Consider the following 13,687-nt stretch of genomic DNA (forward strand, 5'->3'; position numbering starts at 1 on the left):
TTCCTAAAGAACCCCCCTGGAGCTCATTTTCTGCCTGATTCTCAGCCATTCCAGCACTCACACGTCTTGGCCAACCTGCTGGGACAGCGTCCTGACCCCGGTCCAATGAGAGCTTATTTTTTATCTCTCAGACACCAAAACTTATTATGTTCCTATATGCCTTATTATTGTGTTTTTACACGGCAGTTTCAATGAGCCAGTGTACTCAGGATGAGAAGGCCCTTACCCTTCACTTCACTTCCACGGCTCAATGACAATAACGTGTCTCACACACACACACACACACACACATACACTCACACTCTCTGGCCAATCTTTTAGTTAACTCTGTACGTACCTTCGGTCTTGCTGGTTGTGTGTGCGTCCAGCTCACGGGTATATCTCGGCATTGCTGTCTCTACGACAGGTTCTCGGCTTCTCAAACTAGATATCTTGAACTCACTGGCTGATTTTCTATATTTGTCTGTAATCGGGGTTTTAACAGAGCCACCCTCCGTCAAACCTCCGCATTCATACTATTGTGTATTTGCCAGGTCTTGTTCTCAATCTCATACGCGCTCGTTTTTCGAAAAAGGCAGCTTTTATATTTCCGTGAAGACGAAAGATTTTATGTTAGTCCCCGCGGAAGATAAGGGGCTCTAAACCCACGTTTTCTAGGCTACACGATGTTTTAGAAGCCACGCGTAATGGCGTGTCTGTCAGAATGGCCGCTTTTATGCTAGACACAGAGGAAGACGTATTTTCCTCTGTGCCTAACAAGGGACCTCTAAACCCAATATTCTCAAGGTTCACAATATTTTCAGAAGCTTGGCCAAAACTTCCCGGACTCTCACCTCTGTGACCGCACGCAAATCCCAAATTCTCATCGATTATCGACACGTTTGCAAACAATTATCCTCAAACCTTTCTCTGCCTTTAGGAATACAAAAAGTCGGCCCTCCAGGAAGAAAAAGACACTAGGAGATGAATGAAATCTCCTTACCTTTTGTGCGGCCGCACGCTGTGTGTTTTTCTTCCGGAATGACGTCCTGGCCGGAAAACGGAAGGGGGTACGCCGCCTTTTGGGTCCGGGTGGAAACACCAATTTGTTACTGTTTCACCGAGCCGTGACTACGGTGAAGCACCCTCGGTGGACCCAGCTCGTTTTACCCAGTCAGGCGACTCCCACTTACTTTTTACCTTGAATGTAGGACGCATAAAACAGACAAGTATGCTTTTAGTTATATTTTATCTAAGTAAAGACAGAGAAATAGTTACAGTCACACCAGCGCTGATGGGCCCCTGATCGGCAGGAGGCCTCGAGTGCTCATTACACAAACATTATAAAGGGATCTCGGGACACACCCATACAAGGGCGGTACACATCCAAACTGTGACATCAGCAGGGAAGCTGCGTCACCTCCAGGGTGGTATCTGATCGATATGTGCCAATCTTTTGGGTCAGTGCCATCTAAGTGTGCCATGCAGTTCTGGGATAAACAGCTCGTTCCACTTGACCTTGTTGATATCCTAACACTATAAAAATAAGCTATTTTATAATGGATTTAAAATTGGTTTACAGCAGGAGTGTCAAACATCATTTCTATTTTGGGCCACTTTGGCATCGTCAAGTCATTAAAAGGGCTGAAAGCACCTGCATAGATGACACTTTTGATTTCACGATTTCATTCCAGGTCTACTGGTAAAAAAATCCCCTTCAACGTCCCTTTGGGGGCTCTGAACAGTTCACATAAAAATGTAAAAATAATTAACAGTAATATAAAAGTAGCACCCTTAGGTCCAATATAAAGTTACACTTTAAACTCTCATCATTCTGCATCACTTTTTCTCTTTTTGGACATGTCTATGTTTTTTTAATGTGTTGTGGGAAAAACTGACATCTAGTGGCCGGATGCTGTTACTACACAATAAAAAAAAAATCAACACTCTCCACAGGAGGCACAGCTTTAGCCACTTTACACAATTTAAAAGGATAAATGCCTCTACTTTATGACAAGATTTGCCTTTTTTGGCTCTTGAGGCCCGGATAAATTGCCTTGATGTGCCGGATTCGGCCCGCGGGCCTTGAGTTTGACACGTGATTTAGAGTCTAATTTTGTTTCGCTGGACCAAAGGCAAAAATTAGAGAAAATTAAGCAGTGACAACTCCCTGCCGGCAGGGGGCGGCGTTGCGTTCACTGTCAGGATGAAAAGTTCAGGAAGTCGAGCGGAAACTGGTGGAGATCGGCAACAAGGCGCTTTTAAAATGAGTTGATGGAAGAAATGGAGGCTGCTGAGAATGATGATCCTTTAGATGACTGGTTCTTCGAGTCTCTGAAATCGTGAGAAAACGTCCATTCTTTCTTAAACCGTCATTTTTGTTTCCATTTGCTGCCTGCGGTGGAACCTCGTCTTCCAAATCCGCTTGAAATAATTAAAATTTAAGATATTGTGAAGTCCGGTGGCTTAAAAACGATAACAACTTAGATATATGTTAATTTTGTTGAGATTTAAAATTCGGCTAATTTAATTTCAACTCAAGCTGCAGCCATGTGGTTAAAATTTAAACTTTAGTCTGAGCTGCTTGAGCATGCACGGTCTGCCTCCTGGTTAAATGATCTTAAATTTCTCCTCCCGGCTAGACTGGTAGGTTTTCCTCATGTGGAGAATATTTCAGTCCACATTTGTGTTATTAACACACAGCTGTGTGCTCCAGACCAACAAACTGACAATATTCTTGTTTTTTTTAATAAAGGTTTTTTATGCTGAGGATGATCAGCAGGTCTCTGGTTATAAATCCAGTGGAATCATTTATAAATAATCCAGATTAGTTATTTACACATCATTTTAAAGCCTGACAAGTAGCAGATTGCTTGGATTAAGTCCTGAAACCCTGGAATAGAAAGATCATATTCTGTTTTACCGTGACTGCCTTTTAGTGAATTTAGATGAGTTTGACATAAATGATGAAAACAACAGAGACCTGTTCTTATTTAGCTTAAAGCCTCTTAGTTTGACAATCTTATTCTGCTCTGTGACCCGTGCAGATTCACTTAGAGGAAGGTTGCGTTCAATTTGCTGTCAGAAATTAGAAATCCTGGCCTCCGATCGGAAAAATCAACTGTAACGGGCGCTGAAGTCAGACTTTAACCTCTGAGAATTGGAGAATAATTTAAGGCTGATTGTCGGATCCAATATGGCCGCTCCTCGCGTCATCAACAGTAAACTGTGATGAAAACAAGTTTATTGTATGAGACACAGTTGTAATTAAGGTACGATCACACAGAACGCGAACAAGGTGAACTTGTACATCACTTGATCCTTTCCCCTTGTTCACGTTCGGTGTGAGCGTACCTTCAGAGGTAGTACGGACAAAACCTCTTTCCGGCCCGTCGCCATATTGGAATCCTGACTTCTACTAACCGTATTAACCAGAACCCCGTTTACTCGGAGTTACTCCATTCCCATCCCCCCCTTCTGATTTTCCGAGGCAAATGGGATACAATATAAGACTAACCAGAACCATGTTTGGTTTCCTCTGGGACACTTAGAGAACGCGTCCTGCCTTGTTCGTGCTGCCCGTCTGTAACCTGTGTGAACACGTCTGATTCCTGCAGGTACAAAGATCTTCACGTGTTTCAGCTGGAACGACCCACTCAGGTCATCGAGTGGACGTCCGCAAAGAGTGAGTGGATTTAAATAATACGCCGTTTATTACCTGTGCTAAACACTATAGGTACCGACTATAAGGCGCACCTGAAATCCTTACATTTTCTCAAAATTTGATGGTGCGGTTTATAATCAGGTTTACCTTATATGGGGACAAAAACACGTTCATTCACGGAACGCCTTATGGACCGAAAGATATGTTACACATAAAAAATACTTCTTTATAGTTGGACAGTGTCGTATTTGTTGGAACAGAACATCAGTCAGACCATGTAGGCTGTTTTTCTGGATCTTTAATATCTAAGACATTAAACTCCTGCTTATTAACTTTTACTGTCACAGCATGAAGCAGATAAATGTTAGTGTCTTGCAAAAGCTTCCTACCCCTTAAACATTTACCCATAAAATTTTACGTCCATTCATCTAAGGATGAAAGTGCAAGAAAGCAGAGACATGGCACACTTTTCAGATTTGTATTTTTTTATGTTTCAAAGAATCTATCAATTTTTTATTTTTTTTTATCACTGTGTCATTTAGGCACCACTTGTGTTTGTTTATCCTGTAAAATCTATTAAACAGTCTGTAAAAGAAGAAAATGTAAAAAAGAAATCAAAAAGGTTAAAAAAGCATGTCCCTGTCAGGTTCTCACGTGTTTATTGTGTTTTCAGCCGTCTGCGTCGCTGGATTCCACTCGTCTAAAAATGAAATCTTGGAGCTCCGCCTGCCACTGAAACTTTTAGCAGATGAAAACAAGGTAAAAATAAATAAATAAAGAGATACTTGGATTGTCTTTGATTTTGTCAAAGTTTTCTATACATAGTTACTAGTCATATAAATAGAATATAGTTTTTATATATATTTTTTTTCTTCAGTAATTCCATTCAAAAAGGGAAACTTCATTAAACACAGGCTGATATACTTCAAGTGTTTATTTCTTTTAATTTTAACGATTTTAACTGACACCTAATGAAAACCCCAAATTCAGCATCTCAGAAAATTATAATATTGTGAAAAGTTACAATATTATAGACACCTGGTGGCACACTCTAATCTACTAATTAACTAATTAACACCTGCAAAGGCCTTTAAATGCTCTCTCAGTCAAGTTCTGCAGGCGACACAATCCTGGGGAAGACTGCTGACTGGACAGTTGTCCAGAAGATGACCGTTGACACCTTGACCAAGGCACAAAGGTTGTTGCTTAAGAGGCTGGATGTTCACAGAGCTTCTGTGTCCACGCACATTAACAGAGAGGTGAAGGAAAAGATGTGGGAAAAGTGTCCAAACAGCAGGGATGACTGCACCCTGCAGAGGATTATGAAACGAAACCCCACAAAGAGTGAACGGCAGCTGGATCAGAGCTTGTATGTTAGTCCTGGTCCAGCTGTTGCCTTCCTGGTGTCCAGCCACTCTGGAACAAGAGACGGCGTCAGAAGCGTCTCTCCTGGGCTGGAGACAAAAAGGACAGAATTCAATTCAATTCAAATTTATTTTTATAGCGCCAAATCATGAAACATGTCATCTCAAGGCACTTTACAAAGTCAAGTTCAATCATATTATACAGATTGGTCAAAAATGTCCTATATAAGGAAACCAGTTGATTGCATCAAAGTCCTCGACAAGCAGCATTCACTCCTCCTGGAAGAGCGTAGAGCCACAGGGGAGAGTCGTCTGCATTGTCCATGGCTTTGCAGCAATCCCTCATACTGAGCATGCATGAAGCGACAGTGGAGAGGAAAAACTCCCCATTAACGGGAAGGAAAAACCTCCAGCAGAACCGGGCTCAGTATGAACGGTCATCTGCCTCGACCGACTGGGGTTACAGAAGACAGAACAGAGACACAACAAGAGAAACAAAAAAGCACAGAAGCACACATTGATCTAGTAATCTGTTCTACATTAGATGGTAGTAGCGGGTGAGCCGTCTTCTCTGGATGATGTCACAGTTAACAGAACGCCAGACCAGGTGTACCTACTATGAAGAGAAAAGAGAGAGAACAGAAAGTTAAAAGCTGAAATGAAGACACATAATGCATAATTGAAGAACAGTAGAACTCTATAGAGTGAGAAAATTAGATCCTGATATACTCCAGTAGCCTAAGCCTATAGCAGTAAAACTATAAAGGTAGCTCAGAGTAACATGAGCCACTCTAGGATGCTGCTGAGCCGTCCACGGTTCTGTTCTCTGATGAAAGTAAATTCTGAGTCTGGAGGAGGAGAGGAGAGGCACAGAAGCCACGTTGCTCCAGGTCCAGAGTAAAGTTTCCAGTCAGTGACGGTTTGGGTGCCGTTTTATCTGCTGGTGTTGGTCCACTGTCTTTTCTGAGGTCAAAGGTCAACACAGCCGTCTACCTGGACGTTTTAGAGCGCTTCATGCTCCCCGCTGCTGACCAACTTCATGGAGATGCAGATTTCATTTTCCAGCAGGACTTGGCACCTGAACACAGCGCCAAAGCTGCCAGTACCTGGTTTAAGGTCCGTGGTGTCCCTGTTCTTAAAGGACCGGCACACTCACCTGACCTTAACCCCGTAGAGAATCTCTGTTTCTTGAGTGCTGGACATGCTCAGACTTCTCAACATTTATGGAAATCCTTCTTTTTTTATTGATCTTAAATAATATTCCAATTTTCTGAGATGCGTAATTTTGGGTTTTCATTAGCTGTCAGTTAATATTATCAAAATTAAAAGAAATAAACACTTGAAATATATCAGCCTGTGTTTAATGAATGAATATATTAAACAAGTTTCACTTTTTGAATGGAATTACTGAAAGAAAAACAGCTTTTTCATGATATCTAATGATATGACCAGCACCAGTATATCAGCTTGTGTGTGTGTATGTGTGATGTGTTCAGGGTCTCTGTGCAGAGAGGGATTTTAAAGTTGTCCATGGTGGTTTCTCAGACGGCCCTGTTCGCTGCCTCAGACACGTTCCAGGAACCAGGTGAGTTCAGACGTCAAGCTGCTTCATTTTTCTCTTAAAAACCAGCGTCCTCCACTGCAAAGAGGGACTAAAAATAAGTCAAGTTTTATTTAAATGAGTGTTTGTCCTTGATTTGAGCAGGTAAATAAGATGATCTGCCAATTGAACAAGATTTTTGCTCTTAAAATAGGAACAATTCATATCCATCATATTATTTAAAGTGTTGTATATCTAATTATCTTATTATAGGGGTCAACATACTCATTCCATTGGCAGATAATCTTATTTACCTGCTCAAATTAAGGACAAATGTACTAATTTCAAGAAAATTTTAGTTACCTTTAGTCATATTCAGGTAGAAATTGAAAGAGTAGTAAAATATAAAGAAAACTATGCAAACATTCTCTGCCAAACTTAAAAAAAAAAGACAAACCATTAATGCTTATTTAAACAGTTTTAGTATAAAATAAACCCATGTTGTAAAGGTGGGATAAATAAAAACCATTTTCCATCTGTAGAATATTCCACTTTCACCACATTTTTATATTTAGACTGGGTTGTATCTTAATAAATCAGAATATCAGTGAAAAGTATATTTTAGTAATTTGTTCACAGAGAGAAACATTTATGGATTTGTTACTCACAGGCGGATCTAGTTCTGTTAATCTCAAGGTTTCTGGCTCACAGCTCATAAAAACACAAATTCAGATTCTTTAGAAATTAGAATATTACTCAGGGCCGATTAAATAAATTTTAATACAGCATTCTGTTAGTTTGGATGAGAGTCTAGTCTGAATGCCTAATAATATATAATAATATGTCTTAATACCTTTTATAGAATTACAGGCTCTCAGCTGGGTTTCATGATCAGCTGAATAACAAGAAATTAGATTTATATTCATCATTCTGTGTGTAATCTATATCTGAGCATCAATTGTGTGAATTGAAGGACAGAAATATGTTCTGACCATATTATGGTTAGTGACGTGTAAATGTGGGAAATATTAATCATATTTAAAAATAGCTTAAGAACTACAGATAGGAAAATAACACAACCTGAACAACAGAAATCTGTTTTTAAGATTTAAATCTTTTAAATGTTGTTGATTCAAAGACACTTTAAATTAATCCCAAAGGGAAATGAAATATTGTGACGTAGCAGCTGATCCAGGTGTTCTGTCAGGTGTGTCGTGACTAATGACGGGCGGAGCTCCGACCTGCAGCTCTGGGACCTCGGAGGAGACGACAGCGGTGAGTTTTAGTTCCCAGAAACTCCTCATTGATGCAGCATAAAATAAACATTTCTTTATTATCGCCATTAGTTTTCCTTAAAAGAATATTTTTAACATCTTATTGTAAATAAATCAGTTTCTTCACCTGATGATTGTTAGAAAAACAGCCGACAGAAGCTGAATAAAACTACAGGAAAGGCTTTAATGGCTCTCAGATGACCGATAATAAGCAAAAAGACTCATAATCGCTGCTCTTTATGTTGCATATTCATTTTCAACAAGACTTTATGAAAATTAAACTGACTGAATCTGATATATTTGAAATTATAGGAAATCTTGAATGTTAATAGAAAGTTACCTGCGTCATTTACAGCCCTGAAAACATGAGTGACATTGATGGGGAGAAAGTATTTATTAAACATTTCATTCAGAATTAAAACCGTTTTTTCTTGTTGCTGTGAAGAGTTGAAAAGGTGTCCTTGTTTTTTTTATTTAATGAGGAGAGAAAATCAACGCTCATCGACACGAAGGGCCACATTTCATGGTCCTAATTTAGCCTTAACCTGCCGTTTGAGTTTGTTTATTACGCCGTAATAATGTTAGTCTGGCTACATTCAGGCTTCAACCAACCCTCAGTGTTTATTTATTCCTCCTGGCCTTCAGAATAATGCTCCATCGCTACATTTAGATTAATAACTGGGGCAATGCTTCACTGCATCTTTGTGGGGAGAAACTCTGACCCAGCTGCCGGTGGAGCTCAGCTCCCAGGAGAGGATGTACGGAAGCGTATTGCTGCCACTGGACAAAATATTTTTTTTGTTGCTTATCTTGTATAAACATGATAATTATCTTGTAAAAACGTGATAATTATCTTGTATAAACGTGACAATTATCTTGTAAAAACGTGATAATTATCTTGTATAAACGTGATAATTATCTTGTATAAATGTGATAATTATCTTGTATAAATGTGATAATTATCTTGTAAAAACGTGATAATTATCTTGTATAAACGTGATAATTATCTTGTATAAATGTGATAATTATCTTGTATAAATGTGATAATTATCTTGTAAAAACGTGATAATTATCTTGTATAAACATGATAATTATCTTGTAAAAACGTGATAATTATCTTTTAAAAACGTGAAAATTATCTTGTAAAAACGTGATACCTTATCCAGATGGTGGCGCTAGTATGCTTTTAGTCTGTATTGACCGCAAGACTCATTTAAAAAGAAGAAAAGAAGAAGTTTTGCCTTGTTAAGCCCACCAGCTTTCAATCCGCTGATTATGATTGCTGGAACCAGAAATAAAGCAGTTAATGGAGGAGCGATCAGCACTCCATCGTAGGAACCTCGGCATTTCTGCCATTGTAACATTTTTAGTTCCAAAATCAGCGTGGATTCGAGCAGGGGTCTCCATCCTCGTCTCAACTTCTTTTATAAAATATCCAGCCATAATTTTAGGATCACTGCTTGTGGAAAAAGCATGGAGCCATACAATTTGCCTGGAAAAGCCATCGATTGCCCCATTAATACAGATACCAAATGGCTTTAGTTTATCATAGGAGTCAACATGCCACAAGAAATTAGGTCCAGGATTAATATACACGGGTCGTGTCAGCCTCCTCTTCCGCCTTCGTTCCACACCCCTGGGGTCGAGAAATTTTAACAGATGTCTCACTGTACTCTGAGTCAAAACATATCCATGTTGAACACATTTAAGGTGGTGAAACTTATATCCATGCTGGCTCCCATAACTCTCCAGCTGTTCAATGAGAAAGGCCGCCACATCCAGAGGATCTGATTGATTTTTTTCTTCTGTAGAGTCCTATTCTTTGGAGGATTCTTCTCAATGTTCGCATACTAATACTGATCTCATCCACTGTGTGCAGCAGCATCAGTATCTCTCCGTGTCTTAGACCGAGCATAAAGTAGAACTTAATCAACTCTGGTAAACTTGCCATTGTACTACCGAGTAGATGATGTACATGCTTCTTTTTCACCTTAAATGAGTCAGACTAAAAGCATACTAGCGCCACCATCTGGATAAGTTATCACGTTTTTATAAGATAATTATCATGTTTATACAAGATAAATATCACGTTTATACAAGATAATTATCACGTTTTTACAAGATAATTATCATGTTTATACAAGATAATTATCACGTTTATACAAGATAATTATCACGTTTATACAAGATAATTATCACGTTTTTACAAGATAATTATCACGTTTATACAAGATAAATATCACGTTTATACAAGATAAATATCACGTTTATACAAGATAAATATCACGTTTTTACAAGATAATTATCACGTTTATACAAGATAATTATCACGTTTTTACAAGATAATTATCACGTTTATACAAGATAATTATCACGTTTATACAAGATAATGATCACGTTTATACAAGATAATTATCATGTTTATACAAGATAAGCAACAAAAAAAATATTTTGTCCAGTGGCAGCAATACGCTTCCGTAAGGATGTGTTAAAACAACCAAAATGGATAAACTAGATAAACAGAACCAATTCACATCGGATCTCACCAACGGGTCCGATTCTCACCCAGTTAGGCTGAATATTCGGTTCCAGCTCTGCGTTGTTGTAGTTTCTGAGTCAGGCCAGATGTTTGCTGCTGTTTGAACCTCTGCTGCGTCCCGCCAGACGTGATCCGGAGAACGGGAAGCATCCGGGGGACGAGTGCGTCGCAGACCGGCACCAGGATCGCCGCTCCGCCCTCGGCTCCGGCTCGGGTCCTCCATGGAGCGCGGAGCAGCGACGTGCGGCTGACCCACCTGAGCACGGGACAGACGCTTTACAAGCTGGGTAGCCACAGAGCCTCCCGTCCAGCTGATGGTTCCCGGCCTTTAGTGTCGGGGGGGGATTTACTTCTTCTTGTCCTTCTCCCAGCAGCAGTGGACTCGGCAGAACCTCTGACTTCCCTAAAGTTCGTGGGAGACGCGGCGTTCCTCGCCTGCTGCTCCGACGGCACCGTCTACGCCGCCGACATTCGGACGCCCGCCGCTCCCCGGGTCTCGCCTCCGCCGCCGTCTGCGGGGGAGTCGTTGCTGTGGTGGGCCGACGCCTCTGCGGCGCCGCAGCAGTCCTGCTGGAAGGTGGTCCGAGTCTCCTCCTCGGCTCAGGCGGTGGTGTCGGACCTGAGGAATCTGGGAGGAGCGCTGGGCGGGGCTCAGCTGGACCTGCAGACGGCTCCCTGCAGACCGGGGGACGTCACCGTGTCCTGGGCGCCGGCGCTGGACGGCTGCTTCTCGGTGTCGGGTCAGTTTACGCAACATTTCTGATCGTTTTTAAAGGTGCATCCACTGTGCAGCGTCCGGGGGGGGGGGCAGATTAAAAACATTTTCTGCACCAACAGAATGACAAAAAACGTTTAACGCAAAAAAGTTTGGAAACAAAACATTTATTAATACTAAAGTCTGAGCAGTCTGGGGGAGTTGAACCTGGAACCTCCAATGCTCTAACCAGCAGCTGTTATGCTGCAGACTAGGAACTTTCAGGTTCACGCCGACACCAAAACCGAAGGCAGCGGTGGGATTTGAACCGACGCGTGACGCAGATTTGAACCCAGGACCTTCCTGCTGTGAGGAAACGGTGCTCCCAGCTGCTCCTCTTGGGCTAAACTGGGCGCGTGTCATGTAATCTGAGGCCTTCATGGTCACCATTACAAAGATTAGACTAAAAACAGTTTGTTTCCCAACAGAAAAGCGGAAAATATCCTTTTTATTCTGAGCTATTTTCTGTTTAAACATGCAATATTTGAATTAGAACAGAAGTAATTCTTGTAATTCAGCATTAATGGTGTTCAGTTCAACGTTTTTCCATTTTGTTGGTCTAGAACACGGGTTCCCACAGGGGGAGATGATCCAAATTCTTGAGATGTAGTTGTTTTAATGTGGCTATTATATGCCTTTAAATCATGGCAAAAAAAAAATCTCCAACATTTACAACCATTCAGCATCAGAAAACAGTTTTTTTTCTCGCAAAAATGTTAAATTAATCTCAAATTTCTGTTGCTCCTCTTGTGGAAATTTATATCTCTGGGGCCATTATTTTTTTTTTTTTACATTTTCTTCAATCAACAATGGCTGCAAAACAACATTTAGAGATAGTTGTGATAGTATGAGGAAAAAAAAGTATTTTGTTAAATAATTTATATATAATATAATAATAATAATTTGATGCTGATTTGCTAAAAATATATAAAATAAAAATTCTTAGTTGTGAAAACGAAACCAAAGAATAAATTCAAAAGATGCTCAACATTCCTCATTTTAACACAGGATTCTCAGAAAAATACTACTTTATTATCGCAGTTTTGTCGTCATTTCCAAAAAGGGAAAGAGAGAAAAAAGTCTCTGCCATTGTCAACTTTAGGAACCCCTGGTCTAGAAAATGTTTTTAGTCTGTTCCCAAAAACCAAACGAACTGCTGTATTTAATTTAAGTCTGTTTTAGTTCCTTCTTATTATAATATTAAAATAAAAGCAAAAAAGGCAAATAAAGCAAAATACTCTGGGAAATATGTAACATTTTCCTCTTAATGATTTATCTATTATAGAAGCACTGCAAAAACGGATCTAAAAACAAGTAAGATGTTCTCAAAGTTAGTCTATTTGTCCTTGATTTGAGCCAGTAAATAAGATTATCTGCCAATGGAAGGAGTATCTTTACCTCTAAAATAAGATAATTAGATTTCCTGCACTTGAAATAAGATGGAGATGAATTGTTCCTATTCTTAAGTGGAAAAATCTTATTCCATTGGCAAATAGTCTTATTTACCTGCTCAAATCAAGGACAAATACACTAATTTTAGGAAAATTTCACTTATTTTTAGTTCTGTTTTTCACAGTGACGATTTAATCAGGTGTCCATCTGCATCGGCTCCATTTGCTAGAACTTGCAGTCGAGGGCCACAAATGGTCCCCAGGCGCCACTTTGGACCCCCTGATCCATTAGGAAGGAGGAAACTTGATTATTCTCAGATTCCCTTCATTTTTAGCTCTGTCTGGGTTCCAGTTGCCACTTTCAGTTACAGAGGTTCCGGTTTTAAACTTTTTGATTTTGGTCCCCCGACAACCAGAAGTCCCGTTTTTATCTTTTCTCAGCGCTTTTCTCTCGCCTTCCTCTCCAGGTTTCGGCGGACTCGTTCAGATTTACGACACCGCCGGCTGGAGGACGGCGCCGCAGGACGCCCGGCCGCTGTTTCAGCACCGCGGCCACGTGGTTCCCTCACGTCGCCACGACGACTCTGACCCCGCCTCCGTCACCGTCCACGCCTGGCATCCCGAGCGGCCGAGGACGCTGCTGTCGGCGGCGTCGGACGGATCGTTCCACGTCTGGGACTGGGTGGAACCAGAGGCGGGCTGAGGCTGCCGCTCAGTGATGCGGGTCTAATGGGTGCTGAGGAACCCGATGAATGTCTGGTTTGGGATGTTAAAGCTGCTGCCTCTGTCTGATGAGATGAACTGGGCTAATAATAAAAAACAGAAAATGTGACCAAATCGAATAGAGATTGCTTGGAATGACGGCTGCTCCCTGTAACTGCTCTAATTTAAATCCAGACTGAGGTTTAATGGGACGTGTTTTATTTCCCCACAGAGGTTTGAATTTGGTTTCTGACAGCGCTCTGCATTATTTCCCTTTTTTTCAGTAAATTATTTCTCTGCCTAGTTTGGTTTGCTCCGCTCTAAAACCTAACATACCTTTTATACAAATCACAAAACTGACTGAATTAATTTAGTTCAGCCATTCAAATAGTGGCTTTACTCTATAAAACTGTTAATTTCTTTATTTTTTTGCCTTCTCTTGTCCAGCAGAATGGTGCTCAGACAGCCGTACTCATACCG

At 40.6% G+C, this 13,687-nt stretch overlaps 1 protein-coding gene across 2 annotated transcripts; it reads left to right on the plus strand.

Moving 5' to 3' along the window:
* The first annotated feature begins 2,173 nt into the window (after positions 1-2,173).
* Positions 2,174-13,342, plus strand: wdr73 (WD repeat domain 73). 2 transcript variants are annotated; one of them, XM_036135441.1, is made up of 8 exons: positions 2,174-2,321; positions 3,597-3,664; positions 4,317-4,402; positions 6,504-6,592; positions 7,755-7,822; positions 10,486-10,647; positions 10,732-11,100; positions 12,973-13,342. In XM_036135441.1, exons 1-8 carry the CDS (start codon positions 2,254-2,256, stop codon positions 13,206-13,208), a joined length of 1,146 nt encoding a protein of 381 aa, XP_035991334.1. In that variant the 5' UTR covers positions 2,174-2,253; the 3' UTR covers positions 13,209-13,342. The 2 variants fall into 2 exon arrangements, with proteins under 2 accessions (XP_035991334.1, XP_035991335.1); XM_036135442.1 differs by having other exon boundaries at positions 2,175-2,321; positions 10,735-11,100.
* Positions 13,343-13,687: the final 345 nt, after the last annotated feature.

Source organism: Fundulus heteroclitus, chromosome 3 (genome assembly GCF_011125445.2).
Source record: "Fundulus heteroclitus isolate FHET01 chromosome 3, MU-UCD_Fhet_4.1, whole genome shotgun sequence".
NCBI lineage: Eukaryota > Metazoa > Chordata > Actinopteri > Cyprinodontiformes > Fundulidae > Fundulus > Fundulus heteroclitus.

Bases quoted from the DNA above. Each gene is read 5' to 3' on its own strand.
- wdr73 (XM_036135441.1), top strand. From the start codon at position 2,254: ATGGAAGAAATGGAGGCTGCTGAGAATGATGATCCTTTAGATGACTGG. The intron at 3,665-4,316 runs GTGAGTGGATTT...TTGTGTTTTCAG, and splicing joins CGAGTGGACGTCCGCAAAGA to CCGTCTGCGTCGCTGGATTC. The intron at 10,648-10,731 runs GTAGCCACAGAG...TCCTTCTCCCAG, and splicing joins ACAGACGCTTTACAAGCTGG to CAGCAGTGGACTCGGCAGAA.